At 39.6% G+C, this 18,926-nt stretch overlaps 1 protein-coding gene across 1 annotated transcript in view; it reads right to left on the bottom strand.

Moving 5' to 3' along the window:
• Positions 1 to 17,753, bottom strand: part of ARMC8 (armadillo repeat containing 8) — a 33,394-nt gene extending 15,641 nt beyond the window's left edge. Inside the window, exons 1-7 of the mRNA XM_010158858.1 lie at positions 17,667 to 17,753; positions 12,847 to 12,927; positions 10,484 to 10,559; positions 10,303 to 10,393; positions 6,956 to 7,016; positions 2,813 to 3,013; positions 231 to 326 (exon numbers count right to left, since the gene is read on the bottom strand). Of these exons, the coding sequence (XP_010157160.1) occupies positions 231 to 326; positions 2,813 to 3,013; positions 6,956 to 7,016; positions 10,303 to 10,393; positions 10,484 to 10,559; positions 12,847 to 12,927; positions 17,667 to 17,735 (675 nt within the window). The 5' untranslated portion in view covers positions 17,736 to 17,753. The remainder of the gene's footprint in view (positions 1 to 230; positions 327 to 2,812; positions 3,014 to 6,955; positions 7,017 to 10,302; positions 10,394 to 10,483; positions 10,560 to 12,846; positions 12,928 to 17,666) is intronic.
• Between the last annotated feature and the right edge of the window lie 1,173 nt (positions 17,754 to 18,926).

Genomic DNA, 18,926 nt, shown 5'->3' with positions numbered 1-18,926 from the left:
GTTTTAGCATGGACAGCACAGGCATTTAAGACTAGGATAAAATGGCCTTGTATCAAGATGAAAGATGGCTTGTGCACAATAAATCAACTTTGTCCTGTACACACCCACCATTTATTAAAAACAGTGCTTTGACATGTAGAAGAAGGCTCCTTACTATTAACTAAAGTAGTTCATCTGGCAACAAAACAGAAGTTTATGGGTTTGAATTCAGAGATCCTGAAAAGGCTCACCTTTTTTCGGATATCTTCATCATTTGCTCCCAGGGAAGCGTAGAGCTTGAAAGCAGCCTGGCGCAGTTCATGAGCATGCTTCAAATCATGGTCAAGCTATAGAAATAAGCACAGGTATCAGATTTACACACTAAAAAATTACAGATGTGATTTTATTTGTAAACACTTGCTGTGCCACAGCAAGGGCAGCCAGAAACACAAATGAACTGCTGTTGCATTAGCTGATGTCCTGGTTTACCAACGGAATATAATAACTGAAGTTAAAAATATGGTTAATTGCTGAGTTACAGGTAAGTTAGCTTAAACCTTCCGAGGCCAAAACATTTCTATAAAGTTACAACTTTATCCTGACCATATTCAGGCAAAACCTATCGTTATTTACCCAACAGAAACCCAGAGGAACAAGCCAGAAGCAATGAAAAAACTGGGAGAGAATCAAGGGAAATTTTATCAAGAGAACTGCAGCAAAAGCAGGAACCAGAGCCAGTCCCCAAATCACAGGACTATGTTAAGGTGGATGCGAACCCCTGTCTTCTGCTGTAAAGCCAACCCAGCAAGCTGTCTAGGAGGTTTCTGGAAGGGAACTTCTTAACACATGTGCTAGAGGAGTGAATTAGGATGATGCACCACTTGATTGCTGCTCACAAATCAGGAAAAACTGCTTGAGAGTATGATAATTAATGAGTGCACTAGTTATAGGGATCAAAACCGTGGTGTTCAAGTTTGTGAAAGGCGTGAGAAAGGCACAGAGCAGAGTACAGAGCCTTGACCTGAGAAGAGCAGATGGGGTGTACCCTGGCTTGTTCAGCCAGAAGAAGAGAAAGCTGAGCAAAGACCTAAGAGCAGCCCTCCAATATATCCAAGGAGGACATGGAGCCAGACTCTCTATGGAAGTGCGCAGCAAGGGAAGGAGAGACAAGAAGTCAAATTGAAACAGGAGAGGTTTTCACTGGATATAAGAAATAAAAATTCATCATTATAATAGTCAAACTTTAAACAAGCTCTCTGAGGAATCTGTTCCAATCCCCATTCTTAGCGGTTATCAAGAGCCAACTGGACAAACCCTTGAGCATCCTCCTCTGAGCTCAGCACTGACCTGGCTCAGAACAGAGAATGAAGACTTTCAGACCTCTTCACGTTCTTTCTAATCAGAATGATTCTGACTGCCCTCAAAACTCTGTACCAGAGCATTCCACAAAATTATGCAATATTTAAAGTCTACATAAAATACCAGAAAAATCCTAGCATTAAGCAGCAAAGCACTGACATAAAACAACTGTCAAAAATTAAGCCGTATGAGCATATCTCTCCGGTGCAGCTATACTGGAGCAAGTGTATTACATTATTGGTAAAAATATTTAAAACAGACAAGTAATCTGTTGGCAGAGTCCTCACTCACGTAGTTTTTACCTTACAGAGTATAATTCAAAGCACTTTGTAAAAAGTAGGCACTTTGGCTTCCCAGAGGACTGTTTTTACAGACTTCCTGTACACTCAATGTCATAATATTTACAATGGCCCCACTCACATTTGGAACCTCATCATATTCTGATGCTACAGCCAATGTCCATTACTCCCCAGACAGCTGCTAAGCTTCCTTCTTCTTATTTAACTTCATACTGCAACTAATCTTTTTTTTTTTTTTAAATATTTAATTTGCATTCTTTCCATAGAATTCAAGGCAGAATCAATCCTGTTCTATAAACGTCTGAGAAGTGAGTCTGCCTCTTGGGCTAGTTTCAAAGGAACGCCCAAGCTCTGTAATCATGTTGCTTTGGGTACTTTCTAAAAATCACTCAGTAAGAGGTGGAAGAAAATAGGCAACAGATATCTCCCTATGCAGGATATCAAAAACAATCTTGCTTCTGAGGTTGACTGATCACACTAGTGCTTTGATTGATCCACTAGTGCTTTGGAAAGTGCATGCAAATCAAAAATTTCACAGACGAGAACTAGTACCACACATACGAAACTTAAATGTCCAAGGTATATTTGGTCTCTGTTTATCTAATTTCTTGCAATTCTAGATAACTCACATAATAGGAAATTCTACATGACATCCACATGTTTTTCTGCTTTAACAGAACTGTCTCCAAACTTAACATTTTTCACAAACCTGACCTAAGAATTTGAATCAATCTCGCATATGAAGCTGAAACATACTGGTTCCTGAAGGTAAGTCTTTTAAAACTCTGCAAAAAAGAAACGTGACACATGTCTCAATCTGGTACTCCACTGTTATCTCTGGAGGATGTAATGAAAGTCATATGGTGAAGCTACATTAAACCACCCATAGCCCATCTCTCTAGCTCTGACATATGAGAATGGCAGCATCCTTCTTACAAAAGTCCAGATAGACACAATGATTTCAGTTTGGATAATATAGGCTCCAGAAAAGCAACAAGTGAGCACGGACTTGGAGACTCTATGCATTAGGAATCACGTTCTGTTGGATCTCTGGTCACCTTTCTATTGAGGAACTCAGACATAAAGTTTAAATAGAATTAAAAAAATATCCTGATCCCATTTATTATTGTTCTTGCCACATGTTCAAAACTTCGGAACTGGGTAAAGAAACATACCCTCTTGATATCAGTGATCGCACTCACTGAGCTGGGATACTTGAAGTAGTCAGCAAGCATGACAATGAGGTGGTCAGTAATGCTGGCAATTCTCTGGAGCTCCACATCAGTTTCAATCAAATAGGCCAGTGTTTCTGCTCCTTCTACTCGTTCCTCCAGCAGTCTTTCCTTACTACACATTCGAACCAAACATGGCAGAGTCTGAAAAGTTAAAAAAAAAATAATAAAAACTAAACTACCATTGTTTAGTGTACCTACATTCATGAAGCTCACAACATTGAAGCAGCTATCCTAGAGCAATTCTCAACCATGTTCTTGAGATTGGCCCCTTCAGACAAATGGATTTTAGTGGTTTTAAAGACTACATACACAGAAATTGTTCAGGATTTACTAAATATACAGCAGGTTACTTTCATCCAGCTTCTCAGGCAGCCAAAATTAGCCTTCATGAATGCAATGCTTCGAAGTGACCATGGTCAAAGTTTCATAAAAGCTAAAAAACCCCAAACCAAAACAAAAACACCCCACCAAAACCAACCTCAAAAGTTCATAATTGAATGGATTTATTCTTACTATTCACAGGAACCAAAAGTACCCAAGCTGCCTTAAAGAAGTACTTGATCCTTCCTGCCCTTTTGCAGTCTGGGATTGACTAGGGACAAATCAGCCAAAAATAATCTCAGGGCTTCCTTGACCCACACTGGCTGCTAGGAGTAGTAGGGAAGGGAGAACTACTCTTAATTAGTACATTTGGTCTATCACAAATGATAGTTGGAATCCAGATCCAATCTGCCTTGCCCCTGACACAGACCCCTACCTTGGTTACCGCAACATTTTTATCATACCATCTCCATGTAAATATTAAAACTAATCAAATATTTCTTCCTCTGAAGCTCACTGGAAAGCACTTAGCTCTGGAAAGACCAATTCTCCAATGGTTGGGACTCAAGCCTCACCAAAGGGAGATATAAAAACGGATGAAGAATAATATCGAGGTTTTTGCTTGTGTAACTCCACTGACTTCAACAGAATTATGCTAATAGAAAATGTTTCTTAGAGCTATGTTTTAACATCTGAAATAACATTTATCCATTGACTGTGCAAATAATTAAATAAATAAATCTCTTATCTCTACTCCACAGGTAAGGAAGCAGTTTCAGGACCTGTCTACATTTATTAGTAAAGGAAATGCTACCACAAGGATTACCATTTTGGTTGTGAAGGCTGCACATAATCCAGGGAGACAAGGCACCTCCTCTCCGCATAACTGTCACCTAAGACATGTGACAAGACTTTCAGCCTGCAGAGCTGAAAACTGGTTCCATTAGCACAGACACACCTAAGGACCTCCCGCTCATTCACCAAGTTAGCTGAACTCTCTTTTAAAAAGAGAAGACAGCTGCTGAGGGATGGAAATTTAAGCAGCCCTCAGAAATCATCTCATTCCAAAAGTGAGATTTCTAGGACCTCTGCAATTTGTTCCAAGTTTGCATTAAAGCCTTCAGGCATTTAATTATTACTATACTTTTTAATCTTTAGAATTCAGAACTGCACCACAATGATTAAATATCACCAGTTTCAATTACCAAGCTGGCATAAGGTATATTAAAAACTGAGACTGACATAAGTAAAATCCCGAAGACCCAACATAAGCTCTCAGAAAACGACATTCAGGCTGACTAAGAAAGAAGTCAGCACAAATTAATTAATGCAGAAGAGTAGGGACTGTCTTAGAGGTGTAAGACGAAGAGCCACAAAGCACAGCTGACCTTTTCTGGCCAGCAGATAAAGTCTAAAAATGGGCTGAAAAGATGGAATACTTCATTTGCATGGTGTTGCGGGGCTGCATCGGGGTTATCTGGACAAAAAGTCACTTCTGTTCTTAAGATTCCAGAGAAATAATTTCCCTTCCAAGCAAATCCATTATTTATCAGCCTCCTCAACCTTCACCCAACCCAACTGATGTTATTTTTTCACATGTTACAGGCCAAGAGACCACTCAAACTGGGCAATGATAATAAATGAAAACCAGTTTGGAACCGTGCATCCCCGACTGCCCTACAAATGAAGAAAGTTCGATAGCAAAGGGTGAAAGTTCTCTTCAATGATTTCTGGAAACTGAAGGGAGCATTGCTTTGGTTTAGTTCAGCAGAGGTCAAACAATTTGTGATTGTATTTACTACAGACACAGACAGCGTTACCTTAAATTTATCTTAAAACTGTGAATGAGCTACTGGAGTGACTGCAGAGGAAAAGACATTACATGAGTAGTTTGACCAAGAGGGCAAGGTTCTGTGTCTTCCGTCTGGCCTCACTCTTTTGTCTATTCTTAATTATTTATTATTTCAATAAATTTTAGTCCAAAGTTTACAATGTTTACTTGCAAAGAAGTGGCTTCCATGATAAAGAAAGTGCTCCTATTGCTGTAGGCTGGCAAGCCAATCAGCTCATAACAGTTTGGAAGGACTGCCGTTATCCATTTGGCTCACGTGGCAGAGCATGCAGAGCTGCATGCAACCAGCTATCAGCAATAACCTGCCTCTGCCTACATCTTAGTCTCCCATTTCATCTCCCCAGAGCAGAACAGTTCTGGGACCCACACGTCCTGAGCAGGACACAGCCTGGGGTTAAGAAGACAGCGGGGGGTTTCTGAAGGGAAGAAGTTTTCAAAAGAAGAATGAAGCTTGCAGGAGCAAGGTAGGTTGGGAGCACGGAGCCCTCGGTTCGCACATGTTGCAAGGAGAAAGAGAGGTCAGGGAACTGGAGTGTTGATATGGGAAAAAAGCTAAGCAGGAGAATGAAGGTGAAGGATGGAGCTTGGCTTCCTTGCTTGCTGTAAGACCACATGCCAGTGCAGAACAGATGCCACTATTAACACCAGCAACAGTGGAGTGAACTATATTTTAGCCTGTCTTGGATAAGACACAGGAGGGATGGGCCTCTGACTCAGCCAACATATGCATTGTTCATCTGCCATTACCTGGAATGATGGATATCAAATTCCCACTAACAGAAGCTGTAGATATGCCAGACTCTACTGCCATGGACATCGAAAGGAATAAATATGCTTTCTTACTGCAGTATCTTACTTAGTTGCACTGGCTGCTTTAAGCATAAACACAGTTATCTGCAGTGCCATGGACTTGCAGCACACGCTATGGTCACGCATACACTTACTAGCTGTCTTCTCACGATGGGATCTCAGCACCACAAAGGGGCCTTCACAGCCAAAGAACTCTAAGAAGTCACTGGGTCTCAGGTCACACACCCCCAAATCCTGACAATGACTACTTTGCTGATTAGACCCTTCATTTGCTAGACCCATTCCAAGAACACATCATCATCTCAATCTCAGCAGAAGGGCACTTATAGGGTAAAAATGATATTTTTTCAGGTATTAAAAACCACACTTTCTTAAGCCTGAACTACATGTTATTCTCTGGAATGAAGGATGCTAAAAACATACTACAAGCTTTGGAGCCTGCGACACTGCTACTGTAATTATCAAAGAAAGCAAACACGTTTTCTTATTGCAGTAATACTTCAGTATCTCATGGAGAAACAAACAGCGTCAGTATTATTTGATCTCTGGCTGATACACTTGCTCATCAACAGTTTTGCTTTTTATAACAAATTTCCCCAGCCAAAGGATGAAGCAGACAAATGTACAAAACCACTGTGAAACCTGGAGAAATCATCTGCCTGTGACAGACTCCTGTATAGACTGTGCAGGTACTCTGACTACAGCCTTGTGAAATAAGCTATTGAAAGACAAACCAGTGCCTTGTTCATACGTGGAGACCAGGGCAGTAACGTCGTTTCCATGTTACTTACAAATGGTGACTGAAATGGTTACAAACTTCAAATGGGTAGGTGTCGAACTCTGGGATATTTATTCCTGGATACTGACCTTTTAGTATGATTCTTTATTCAAGGCTTATTTAAGAAGTCATGTCACTCTAAATGCTTAAAGACACAAAGGACAATTGGGGAACTATTTTCTTAAATAACATCAGGAGAACTTTGTGCTTTGAAATCTTGAGTGTAACAGATCTTGTGCTACTTTTTATAAGAAACAAATAAAGCAGCACAGCCTTACGTGACAAAAACATTTAAAACAGAAAGCTGTTTTAACCAGCTTACCTTAAGAATAATGCAGGAATCGTCTGTCCGTATTGCTCCAGCTCTGCACATGGAAGTAAGGCTGTAACGACATAAAACATACATTCACCTATCATTAGTCTTTGTGCACTTACGTAAGATGCTGCAGAACAACCAACTGTACTATTGTTACATGCTCCCCTTTGTTCTACCATTGATTTTGATACACCAGTACTTACTAGACGGGCACACAGGCAAACTACTACAGACACACTTCTAGGCAGATTTCCAGTACAGGACGTCCTGCTGGTGCAATGATCAATATATATGCCACACACTAGTCAAAACAAGTCCAACAATCAAGCTCGACAGATCCACAAACCTCTTTTGCCATCAAAAAACCCCAAAATGAACAACTTGAATTGAGATAAAGGAGCAATATACATAGACCTGTCCTTTGCTGCAAACAGCATTGGCAAGCACTTAATCATGAGAGAATGGATACAGGGTTGGTAGGCTGACAGCTCAGTCAGAAACCGTTCCAGCTTCACATGAGCCGAGGAGATGTGCTACTGTGATGCTTATCCACAGGCATGCCTTAACACTCTGCTGGAATAAGCACATCCTTGCTTACGATGAACACAATTAAGCCTCTGACACAAGGAAACCTGCATTTGTCCTTTATTAGACAACAACTTAGTGGATATGACAGCTTCAAGGTCCCAAACAATGATGTTGACACACATCAGACAAATGTAGAGGTTGCTTGGTTAATCTACCTGTACATGTGCTCCAAGCTAGCAGAAATGCAAAGTAGTTCACCCACTAATAAAAGTGGTCCGCATTTAAGTGGTTGACACTTTTTACTTGCTTTGCTACAAGGAAGTGGAATGAAGTTGGCAGGTAACTGCTCTGGATTCAGTGCAGGAACAGCCAAGTGTCTTTCGGTTTAGCTTTTGAACTACACCATTTTAACTGGTTTTTATCATGCCACAGTAGAGGCTAAAAAAATAAGTAAATTTCAGTAAAGGCGACTTAAACCAAACATGTTTCAACTTCCAATTGGGTAGGTTGAAAGTGTACATAGGGCCAGTTATAATTGCTCAGCTAAGGAGCAGTAATACGCTAACACACTGTAACCGTGTTTCACTGCATTCCTGAGCTCTTTCCAATGCCTAAAGAGAGTTCTTTCACCTCTTCAAAAGGTAACATCATGGATCCTGTGCCAAACACCTACCAGTAACAGGCATAGCTAAAATCCCATAATCAGAAGTCTTTTTATATATTATTTGTCGGAAGTGAAAAGATAAGATTTGACTGTTAGCACAGAGATCCTTTCATAAACTTCTACTGCCCAAGCCTTGTGGCTGACAGCACAAAAATCTCAATTTTCACACCTGAACAATCAGGAGAAAAGCACCAAGCTTGCAGTTGCCATTTAGCCTAGCCAGACCCTATTTGCCAGACAAAGTAGTTCTGTGTCAAACATGAAAGTAGTTAAAGTATTTTTAGTTAAGGTAAAACAGGCTTGGCTTAGCTGGAAGCAATTCCGGTTATTTTAGTGTGAAAGGTTACTGCTCCACTTGTAGCTGCAAATCACTCTCCCAAGAGGCTTGCTGCTCTTCCCCAGAGCCAACGCTGCTGCTCAAGTGGAAGATCTTTACCCCATTTCAATCAAGAGGTATTAACTCAGGTCTTCCAAGTCTAATTCAATTGTTGAAAAACAACGGAAACCTAAGATATTCCCACATGCTAGTCTGGGTGCAACCAGGAATTTCACAACAGGCTTCACAAATGCATTTAAAAAAAAAAAAAAAACAAACACCAACACCCTTATGCATCTGCATTCCAAGGACTTTACTACTAAATCAGAGAGGAACTGAAGAGTAATTAACCAAAGCTGGCAAGGCAGGAGGGACAGCTAACTTAGAAGCCCAAAAAGAAAGGACCTGTGACAGTTTCACCTACCAGTCTCATTAGAAAAAAAGAAAGGAGAGTCTGTCTGACTTGGTGGGAATCAAGTAGGAAGTGGACTTAGAAAAGCCAGCAGGTCTTTGTGAGTCCCTAGGACTGTTGTGAAACTGAGGCCTTGAGGTCCCTACTAAGGATGACTGCCCATGGACCAATCAGAAACCCAGTCTGAAACTCGATACTGGTTTGTATTCCATTTTCCTGCAGGTTTTTTGGCTTTTCATCGCATCATTTTCTTCCAGGCTTTCAAAGGTTCACTTGAGCCAAAGTACCACAAAGCAACAGCAGAAGACAGGGGATTGTCTACCAACTCCTTGCAGTTTCAAGCGATCAGTACAGAACATCAACACCTGGACCTGGGAGTGTTCATCCCCGAACGAGGAGACAGTCCAGCCAGAACAACTCCAGGCTCCCTTCATGACTTATCAACTGCCTTATACCTTGAGATGAGTAAAACAAAAATTCTAATACTTAATTCTCTACGTGTTCTCTGAATTCTCAAAGAAACACAAATCGATCAGAACTGAGACTGCTACAATGCAGTTAATTTAATTTGCAATCTTCACTAAGAGCTACCTAACAAAACCAGTAAAACCAGACTGCATAGACCAGTTGTGGTTGAGGGAATGTGGGAGGTCCTCAGACAGACCTCCCACATGGAGCAGAATTACCTTGCTAAGACAACCCCCACACGCATACTTTATAACTGCTTTCATGAGTGGGTTTAAGACATCATAAGGGCACCATTACAAAAGAGGCCATCCCATCTGCATACCCCCCTTGCTCCTCACCCAGAACTGTAACCCTAGTGTTGCCATTATGGAACTCGGTCACATTTTGTCACAGGGTAGAGAGCCAGTGTGAATCTGAGCACACAGAAGCATGCCCATGAAGCCTGAAGAACAATCTATTTAAATTAAGGCAGCTGGGAAGACAGACTAGCCCTGCTCTCGCATCACCTTAGCACATACAGGTCTCAAAACACCACAGCCCTGGTCACCTGAGTCCTCTGAACAGAGGTGCCACAGGAACATGAACTTGTATTTCAGTATTACACTCCATAAGGGCGTATGACTGACCATAGCCTATTCAAAGCAAAACTTAACATCAAAACCTTATGAAACCTTTACTTATGAAAACTGCAGTTCAGCTTATGAAAATCCACGTCTGAATACAAGTTCCTGACTAAACGGACCAGCAACACTTTTCCCCACTTCTGTATAGCAAAGAGTGGAAGTTATGCTGTAAGATTATTAGGTGAGAATGACTACTTCTTCAAGGATTTAGATAACGCAAAGAATACCTATAATTATTCCTAAGATTTTAGATCACATTACTTAGCAACAAAAACAAAGGGAACAGTTAGAAGTAAGTATTAAATAGCAGACTATTGCCTTCTAATTACTGAGGAAAATTACCATTTGGCTGATGTGAGCTGCATTTCAATAGGCTTGTCCCTCTGTAACATCTTCACAAAAATTTGCGGTAACAATTCTCCATCAACCGACACTGCAAGCAATGAAAGAGAACTCCAAGTAATTCCAATTCAGCCAGTCAATACAATGAGTGCCAAATAAGAAACAGCAGCATTACACTTACCATTTACAAGAGTCATTGATACCTGTGGGTTTTCAAAGGCTAGAACTGAGAAACATTTCAGTGCTTGCATTCGAACCTGTGTAAAAACATAACATAGATGACATAAATGTAAAGGCAAACTGAAAAGCAAAATCAGTCCATACTGCTTGTATGGGCTTGTAGACAACTAGTCCGTGTAATCATTAAGAAATGTACATGATCAACAGAAGGCACATGGAAACATCTAACTCACACCTTGACTCCTGTAATCTCCCTGTTGGAATCATCCTTTCACAGGGTATGTTGGGAACTATTTGTGAAAAAGACAAGCAAGGATGAAACTCAGGAACCTGAGAGTCAGAAACACTTATTTGTGATGTCTGTACAAAAAGGATTCACAAATTTCTTCCTGCTGGATCTTCCTCCCCTGGTCCAAAACCATGTCTCGGTTTAATCAAACAGTATTTCATGGTTGCCTAGTCACTCTAGGCTATGAAACTTTCAAAATCTTTTTTGACACAGGGAAGACCAACCATTATCATCCTCCCAGGTGAAACAGTTGCACTTATGTAAACTGTATCCACGTCTTTCCATGTTTCTGTTACCATTCTTAGTGTGAATACAAAACAAAAGGAACAAGATTTTGACCTAAAGAATCCCGTCACTGCATAAAGCGCTTACTGCGCGTTAGGTTTAGGTCCATCTCCCCCCTCCTCGGCACAAAGCCTTAGAAACACAAAAGTCTGAGGGTAGGCAACAACAGCAAGGACAATCACACTTTTGTGCATTACATTGCCCCATCCCTGGAAGTGTTCAAGGCCAGGCTGGATGAGGCTTGGAGCAACCCGGTCTAGTAGAAGGTGTCCCTGCCCATGGCAGGGGGGGTTGGAACTACATGATCTTTAAGGTCCCTTCCAACCCAAAACATTCTGTAATTCTATGACATTTATAATATCTAATCACAGCCATGGTAAGATCTCTTCTCATCAGTAGGACTGAAGTCAGAAGGAATGGACAGAAGGCTACCTGGCTGCAGAATGTACTTTTGTTCCATTTAGTGTATGCTTCTAAAGCAGGAGGAAGCAGTGATTGTGTATCAAAAAAGCACTGGAAAAAGTCAGACCCACAGCTCAAGAGCTGTATTCTTGCCAGAAGGAAGTTGGAACTGGGGCTAAAGGTTCTAATGAGAACAACTCAAGTCTAGCTGGACGTTAACTATCCTACAGAATACTGCTCTAATAATTAACGATAGTAAAATTACCATGATGACTACTAACAAAAAGTTCCATGAGGTTAACAATTCCCTGGAACAGAGCACCAAATTTCCCTTCACTTGAAATTCTCATTTATTTTGAAAGATACATTAATTATCAAAAGTGTTCTCCATTAGGCAGGAGTTCAAAATAGACAAGCACAATTACCTCATCTAGTCTCAATCAACCAGTGAACAGCCACTTTCAATAAAACAAAAATGGCACGATAACGTATTAGATATTTTGTATTTGATATTGTAATAAAAATAAGATAAATTTGGATGCTTTGAAGTGTTTCTTATTTTTGGAATGATAACATTCATACTTTGAGGAGGGGGAGATAAATTGATAAATTGACTTTCGTAGTAAAGTCCATGAAAGTTCAACTGCTTAGAGATCACAGGATTTCCTTCAGCGAGATTTCAAAATCATTTGCATAGCAGACATGTTAGCCCTCCAAAAAACCCAAACTGCATAGAAGAGCCCCAAACTCACTTTATGCCCTCAAACATTTCATTAAGTAACCTACAGCAGATACCCAAGGTTGTGCTAAGCATCTGAAATTTTGGCCTTAGACTGAGAAGAGCTGGTTGACCCTCCTTGCTCCCAAGGTACAGGTAGAGTGTGATGCTTTTCCTCAGGAGTGGTACTTCCAGATAGTCCAGGATGGACTTCCAAACAAAACAGAGGATAGAACTAAGACCCAGGGGATTCAGCTAGCACAAAACACAGATACCTGGTGACCTCCACACATTCCATGTCCACGTTGTCACAGGTATGACTTCTGCTTAGGACAGCTCACATTTGCTTCTCTTTGGCTTATTTTCTTTCTCCCATTTATTGTTCACCAAGTTAGACCTTTTTTATTGAGCTGCCAAGTGACTGTCCTCCTTTGGATCAAAAAGCCAGCAGCTCTGTTTTAACTGCCAGTGTTTTAACTTCACAGAGCACTTAAACAATGGGTCTCATTTTAACAGAAATCCATAGAACAAACAAAAACAACTGTTACCCCTACAAATACACATTATACCTACTTATACTTCTAGTTCACAGACACAGGTTTTATAATCTTCGTTTGGATTCCCCCCTTCATAAATATACATAGAACAAGAAATAATTCTAACGTCTTACTTTGTAGGAGGTGGAGACCAAGAGATGCGCGATATTCTGAACAGCTCCGTGGTTAAATAAGATTGTCTGGTGATCTGGACCCTTCAAAGGAAAACATAAAACGTTACCTGTTTTTTTGAAAAGAACCAGTAAGAGGCTTCCACTGCCTGCAACTTACTGTTAAGTATTAAAGGTAGATTTATTAACATTTACTTTGTAATCAGTTGGCATACCAACTTTCTCTTTCTAAATAAAGAAGTTCAATTCTTATTTTCATAACATTTGTCCTTTCCTGGTAATCATTTTCACTCTTTTCTTCAATAGGCAATGAAATTAGTCTTCACAATTCAAGAAACAGGGACAGAGTGCTTTCGTTTCTATTCTTCGTATTGAAAACAACCAAAAGCTCCTGATTTTCTCCAGAAATCATATGAAAAATCCATAGTTAATAATGCCTTCTTCACTGCCAATATTAAACATTTTCAACAGTTGTAACTTTGAAGAGAGGGAATTAATTCTGAAACTGTTTCCAGACAGAATGTGACAGCGCTTTGAGAACAGATTCACATTTTCCTCCTACAGATTATTTTTGTTTCAAACATATTTAACCATAAATCTAGTCAGCCACCACCCATTACTGACTGCAGTATCTAAGTCAACAATGGCTGGTAAGTCAATTTTTTTCCAGGATTTAAAAAGCATTTGGAATTAAACACAAGTACTGAATTTTGCAGTAGAAAGGTCTCGGAACTTCTGTAGTATGACAAGGCTCGATGAGGTTGGATAAAACACCGTGAAATCTTAATGGGGCCTGCAAACCCCAACAGCCTCTTGTGAAATCTGACCTGTGGCTTACAAACATCTCTTTAGAAGGAGACTGGTGACACCAGTCACCCCTGCACTGGGCACAGGCTGTGTGCAATTTAGATTCGGTATGTCGCAGCATTAATCATACCTGGATGGTTTTTCTTGACTAATCTGCAAGTGAAGAAGAAAGTATCTTCACTCCTTAATCTTTTGTTCAAACCCAGCTGAGTTCATGGGCACATCCATACATCGTAATATGCATGAATGACACTTTAATTTCCCATTTGAGCTACAGCTGAAATCTGATTCCTCTTATAAGCCGGAGAACATTTTTAGAACATCCCTTACTTCTAAGAAAAAAAGCATAAAATTACTTTTAGATGTAACATATCTGGTGCTTTAAGAGATGCTTCAGCTGCTACTGCCACCAAGAGCTTTCTACCAAAAAATGCAATGAAAACAGCATGGTTTAAGTAGGAAAACAACTTACATTGGCACGCAGAAGTGGCTGAGGCAATGATTTAAAGCCGCAGCTATGCCAGTGTGGAAGCTGAAGAACAGATATTAACATACATGAAAAAAATGAATGAAATTGAAGTAAAATAAATTATATTGACCTAGATAGTTTTAGTAATTCACAAGTATTAGTGATTCTCCTACAAGATGCAGACAGTAAATTCTGTGCAAACAGGACAAACACAGGTACATTGGTGACACTTGGGTGTAATCTCAGTTGCATGACTAGACATACATGAAAATACTTCATGTGTACACACCGAGTTTGCACACACCAATCCACCTTAGTTAACACACAGTCAGGTTAAGCACTAACCCACCAACAGGGACAGCTTCACGTATAACTGTGAAAACTTGAGAGTATAATGTACCATTTCCAAGCAGCTCAGGCATCAATTAACAGCAATGCCTTTCGCTTTTGTTTCAATTTGAGTATATCCACAGAGTTGCTGGAGACAGTCCTAGCACAAGTGATCTTTTTCTCTAAATATGATTGAACAACATATTTCAGGATAGAAATCGCACTCCTTGCATGATTTCCCATCATAAAATATCAATTTTCAAGAAAGTAATAGAGCAGAAGAACGTTATAATTCATTCCATAACGGAGTTTTAAAAGCAGGTATCTAAATTCAAATGCACCTTGGCTCAGGGATCCAGCACCAGGCCTAAGATCACGTAAGACAACATTCTCAGAACAGGCTTTGGAGGAAGCTGCCTTGATTACAGGAATATTTATCCTGGATCTTTCCCAGGCACAAGTTTTTAATTTTCAACTGGTGGTGAAATTATTACCTACACAGAAATGTCACCACATTCAAATATAAGTTCCAGAGCTATCTTTGCAAATTATTCATACATCTGTGTGTTTCCAAAAGCATACCTTATCTTTTTAATTTGACCATTAAAACAGTGCAGCTTACCTACTCACGTCACTTTCTCTGGAAACAAGTAAACTGGGATAGCGAGAACCTTAAAAAGTAAATTTTGACTTGCATTTTAGTACGCCTTGTACATTAACCTGACTTCAGTTTATTTGCTGATAGAATCCTGGCTCCATATATTAAGAACTGAATCTGCTCCCCGTGTAAATCAACACTTTCCCTTGCTTAGCATGGCTCTTCTCCAGCGTCAATGTTTTCCATCAGTCAATTTTAACTCTAAAAATGCAGTGAGAAGCAGTAAAACCAGAAAACAGCAGCAATATGCTAGGAACCTGAATTAAGGATTTCCTAGCTCAAGAGAACAGGTCTGAGATTTTCCAGGGAAATCTGAGCAGGTGAGAGAGAAAGAAAGAAACGGGAGAATCCCAACCAACCAAGACTTGGGCAAGGAAGATAGAAAATGGATGCACAAGATCTAAGCAGAGAACAGTATGCAGGAACAAGGAGAGTAGGAGCTATGATATTAGTTTAATGAATAAATCCACTAAGATGAGGTAAAAGAGAAATAAGAACATCAATGCCTCAAAATATATGCTAAGTAACTTATTTCTTCAGGAAAAAGTTAGGAAAGTTCTCTCACTCATGGCCTTGGGGGTGGGCGGGAAGATGCAACCTTCATTAAAAATGCAGCGAACACTAAAACTTTCAGGTTTTTTTTTTTATTATAAAAACATACTTTGTCTGTCCATATAGATAAGAAAATCCCCTACATATTCTTCTTCACTGTATTAGTTGTATTCTGTTACGCCTGAAAAGACAACAATTGACCTTGATAATGAGACGTGAAACACAAGAACTAAACAAAAAGGGGGACATTTTAGGTCTCTGTTAAACAGCTGCATTTGCCTGGGCAAGAGAGAAATGAGTTCTTCATCAATTTAACATTTGTGACAATCTGTTTACTCAACCTCAAGTGTTTTTCTTTGTTATGCAGCTAATGTTTATTCTGTAAATGCAACTATTTCCTAATACCCACGTCCGGGTTTTTCTTGTGCATTCGTGTTTCTATCTGTTCACATAATCAACTTTTTCTTCCCAAACTCTTGAATTTTTCAGAATAGTCTTCGTAATTTTATTTGACAGATTTGTGGGGTGAAGGTGGCATTCAAAACAGTATAGTGAGTTCATAAGACCTTACTTACTCTAAAGTGACTGGGCTTCTGCTTTGTTAACAATATATTTGATATATAATTACCAGGAGTTAGTTAGTGGAGCTACAAGGAAGTAACTCAATTGGAAAGAGATTACAGTAACTGTTTCCATGCTGGATTAATTACTTGAAGTTACTCAACAGTTTTCACACAGCCGAACAGGGTTTATATTGCTACTGAGCTAACACGCGATCGTATAAACTGACTTCTAAACCACTCTACAGTCAGTCCTCTTATTTTTCTTGTAAGTCAGCATGGCTCTATTTTTTACCTATTCAAGCTACCCAGCCGATTAAAGAGGTTTTCAAGGGCCACTTGAACATGAGATGCCTCACTGGGGCATTTTTCTTAAAACACCAAATTCTTTTTCCAGTATTAGCTGTAGAGCTGAACTGCCACAGTCCAGTGTAGGATTTTATCTGTTTCCTTTAAACAATTCTACCACTATTAGCAGCTGAGTCATATTTAAATCACACTGACTCTACAGTTCTCAGTCCTCAGTTCGACTTTGCAGAAGAGAATGCACGTAAAAAACAGTTAAGGTAGAGGAAAACACATTTTTAACAAAGGAAGAATTCAGAATTCCAGAAGACTCATTGTAAGGTGTAAGGATATTTTTTGAGGCCAATAGGTACAAATTAATGAATTTTGGAAATTTTTCATTTGTGAGTCTGGGAGATAAATTGATCTATGATATTTTAGCTTTAAACTGTTGTTAAAAGGGAAAAACACTGTACAAATCTGATTTCCTACACTGAATTAATTTGATACAGTTACTGTGTAACCCATGGGTGCAGTAACTACCAAAACCTCACAACAATAATACAAAGAGTGGTTTGTGGAAACTTGGAAGGGGGGAAGGAAGATAAAACCCTCTGTGTTTGGGGTGAGGTTGCTGCTGTTTCTAAATGAGTTTTCCCACATCAAGAGAATTGCATTATGCAGCAGTATCTGGATAAACCTGTAGCTGCTAGAGCAACACCGAGAAGAGCGTTTTTCTTCCTCCACCTGCTCTACCTCTTAGAAAACATTCTCTGGGCTAAAATGTCTGTCTTGAAAGCTGGACCAAGACTTCTGCAAAGAGATGCTCGCACTGTCCTGAGACTTCCAGAGGAGAAAAAACAAGCCTTCCAAAATTTATATTGGTAATAGTGAGGACTGATATTTCCTGAGACTGTTGACTGTTTAGTAGCCAAAGGTAACTATATACACACCCCCTATAAAAAAGCACTTACTCACATATTTTGTTTTACTATACAGAAAGACACAACAACCCCAATAAATCTGTCAGTAAATCCAGAGCAATAACAGTTCAGCCATTACCACCCTGGTGTTCCTGCCACAAAAAACATTATCATCTTACAGTTTCCTACATGCCAGAAACACAACAAGTTGCATAAAGAACACTTATTCTCTTGCTTACTTTGCAGCAATGTGAGAAGATCTGACATATGTATTCTTGTGTATATCGAGATCTACTGAGCAGTGCCATGAGGTGGGAGATAACTGTAGCATCCTGGAAGCAAGGCAGAAAGAAAAAAATATTAACACTATATTTCAGCATAGTTTGTTACCTAAAAGAGTACTCCTGATTCTGCATCTGGTATTCTCTTTTCCACTGGAACTTGTATGGATACGGGACAAGACCGTGAAAATAGTACAGGACAGACTTCAAAACAAGAGTGATAATTCTCACAAATCCTCATGGGGAAAAAAAGTCAGTGCAAGTTCGGTAGAAAACTTCTGGGATTGGTCTCCACAATGCTTGCTTTTTGCAAAAACAATTAAAAAAATGGGGAAAAAAACCATACCAACTGCAAACATGGTCACTGAAAGCAATTACTCCAGGAGTTGTCTTAGTATTTTCTTACTAAGGGTGTGATTACTTACCTCTTCATTTCAGCTCAGAGTAGAAAAGAGCAGGGTGGGGAACAATGTACTAGACTGAACATGGTACAGTCCACCTTGAATTCTGTGGCACATACAGTTCTAACTGATTAATGTGGGGTAATCATTTCCTTTGTCTTTAAGTCCAACACACACTACAGACGCTATTAGTATGCATGAGACTAATGACAGAGAATTCAAAAACAATCAGCAGAAGAAAATCATTATACTAAAGTTCCCTTCTGAAAACACATCCAGTTACGTAAGCTCTGTGGTAAATTACAAAATTACAATGTTTTAAAGCTTTCAGTTACTTTCACCAGTACATTTTACTGGCAGCAACAGCATTGATGTTAAAAGGAACACTGAGGTAAGGTGGAAAACTATGTTACTTCCACGAGACAAAGGGTGCTAAACAGAGGAGGTGAAAGACAGTGAGTCTTCCTTTCCAAAGAACTTAGGCTATACTGACCCTATACAAGTCAGACTCTTTCACCTGCAGGAGAATGCTGAATTGCAACCCTATGACTAGGGAGAGGTGGATTAAAATCAGAGAAAAATGTTCATGCCCCTCAGCTACTTTTACAGTAAAGTAGCACCAGCCTGGTTGTTTTAACAACTATGACTTCAGAGATACACAGCTGTTTAGGAAAGTTTTATTTCCCAATTTCTTGGGAAATTCCTAATCACACTTTGTTACATTGGCAAAATAAACATCTATGTGTCTCTCCTATATGTATACATATTTGAGATTAGGCAAAGCTTTGCAGTATTTCATAGAATCCTAGAATGGTTT

The sequence above is a fragment of the Eurypyga helias genome, unplaced genomic scaffold (genome assembly GCF_000690775.1).
Source record: "Eurypyga helias isolate BGI_N326 unplaced genomic scaffold, ASM69077v1 scaffold32740, whole genome shotgun sequence".
In the NCBI taxonomy this organism is placed as follows: domain Eukaryota; kingdom Metazoa; phylum Chordata; class Aves; order Eurypygiformes; family Eurypygidae; genus Eurypyga; species Eurypyga helias.
Note: the sequence above shows the minus strand (reverse complement) of the source record. Positions and strands in the feature narration are given on the sequence as shown.